The 1,349-nt window shown below is 55.6% G+C and overlaps 1 protein-coding gene across 1 annotated transcript in view; it reads left to right on the top strand.

Annotated features, from left to right (window-relative positions):
- Positions 1 to 466: 466 nt before the first annotated feature.
- Positions 467 to 1,349, top strand: part of LOC122547416 (translation initiation factor IF-2-like) — a 6,589-nt gene continuing 5,706 nt past the window's right edge. The window contains exon 1 of the mRNA XM_043686041.1: positions 467 to 673. Within this exon, the coding sequence (XP_043541976.1) occupies positions 505 to 673 (169 nt within the window). The 5' untranslated portion in view covers positions 467 to 504. The remainder of the gene's footprint in view (positions 674 to 1,349) is intronic.

Genomic DNA, 1,349 nt, shown 5'->3' with positions numbered 1-1,349 from the left:
GCACTATGGGACAATTTCCCATGGCCAATCCACCCTAACCTGCACATCCCTGGACACTATGGGACAATTTCCCATGGTCAATCCACCCTAACCTGCACATCCCTGGGCACTATGGGACAATTTCCCACGGCCAATCCACCCTAACCTGCACCTCCCTGGGCACTATGGGACAATTCCCCACGGCCAACACACCCTAACCTGCACATCCCTGGGCACAATGGGACAGTATAGCATGGATATGTCTAACCTCTCCCTGGAAGTCAGGTCCTCGAGTCCTGGCAATGTCCTTGTAAATGCCTTCTGCACTCTTTCCAGTTTAATAACATGAATGACATTCAGCCCATCGAGTGAGTGGTGTCCCAGTTCCGGGGCGTCTGTGGGGAGGCGTCGGGGGGAATGTTCTAACTGTGAGTGTAGCTAACCACTGATTGTTTCTGCTGCTGCATATTGTCTGGTGTGACCTCAGCCCATTTGTCTCTGCTTCCTCCAGAGGTGAACGATGCCATGGAGCCCGCTGGCAAGGGGCAGGAGGAGCAGCCGCATTCGCCCGAGGGTCAGAAAGCCAGGCCCCTGCCCCCTCCCCGGCCATTCCCCTCCAGCCGCATCAAGACGCCCAGCTACCCCGCCGGCTGCAGGTGGTCATCGGGTGGATCGCGACCCCTGCCCTCTCCGGGTGAGTCCGCTGAGCCGCGTCACCTGGTTATGACTGGACAGACCAATCAGCCACTTGACGCCAACCGAAGATCTCTCTGTGTTTAAAGACAGTGTTTGCCCCCACCAAGGGCAGGAACAAAGCAGCAGTGTAAACATCGCCCACACTGAGGTTCAGTGATTGGATTTACAAAGAGATCTTGACCTTCCCCAGGGTCTGAAAGCACACCTGCCTTCCCCAGTTCGATCACACCTGAAAACACAGACAGTAACCCTTTTCAATGTCTCTTAATCAATCACATTCAACACCATCGATTCACTTAACCTTTCCCAAAGGATTCTAGCATTTTCCCCTCTGACTAAATTTCCCTCTCCCTCACCTTCCCTCCCTCAAACAGTGGACTTACATCTTTTCTCATTCACTCCTGGGATGCATATGTCACGGGCTGGGCCCAGTATTTATTGCCCTGTCCCTAATTGCCCCCCCCCTTGAGAAGGTGGGGGGGAGCTGCCTCCTTGACCCGCTGCAGCCCATGTGCTGTAGGGGAGCCCCACAATGTCCCTGAGGGAGGGAATCCCAGGATTCTGACCCAGGAAGGAACGGCCGATAGATTTCCAAGTCGGGATGGTGAGGGGCTCGGAGGGGAACTTGGGGGGGGGGGGGGTGTGCCCATGTACCTGCTGCCCCTTGTCCTTCT

This window comes from Chiloscyllium plagiosum, unplaced genomic scaffold (assembly GCF_004010195.1).
Source record: "Chiloscyllium plagiosum isolate BGI_BamShark_2017 unplaced genomic scaffold, ASM401019v2 scaf_991, whole genome shotgun sequence".
Taxonomy (NCBI): Eukaryota; Metazoa; Chordata; class Chondrichthyes; order Orectolobiformes; family Hemiscylliidae; genus Chiloscyllium; species Chiloscyllium plagiosum.
The sequence above is the reverse complement of the archived record's forward strand: the minus strand, read 5'-3'. Positions and strand labels throughout refer to the sequence as shown.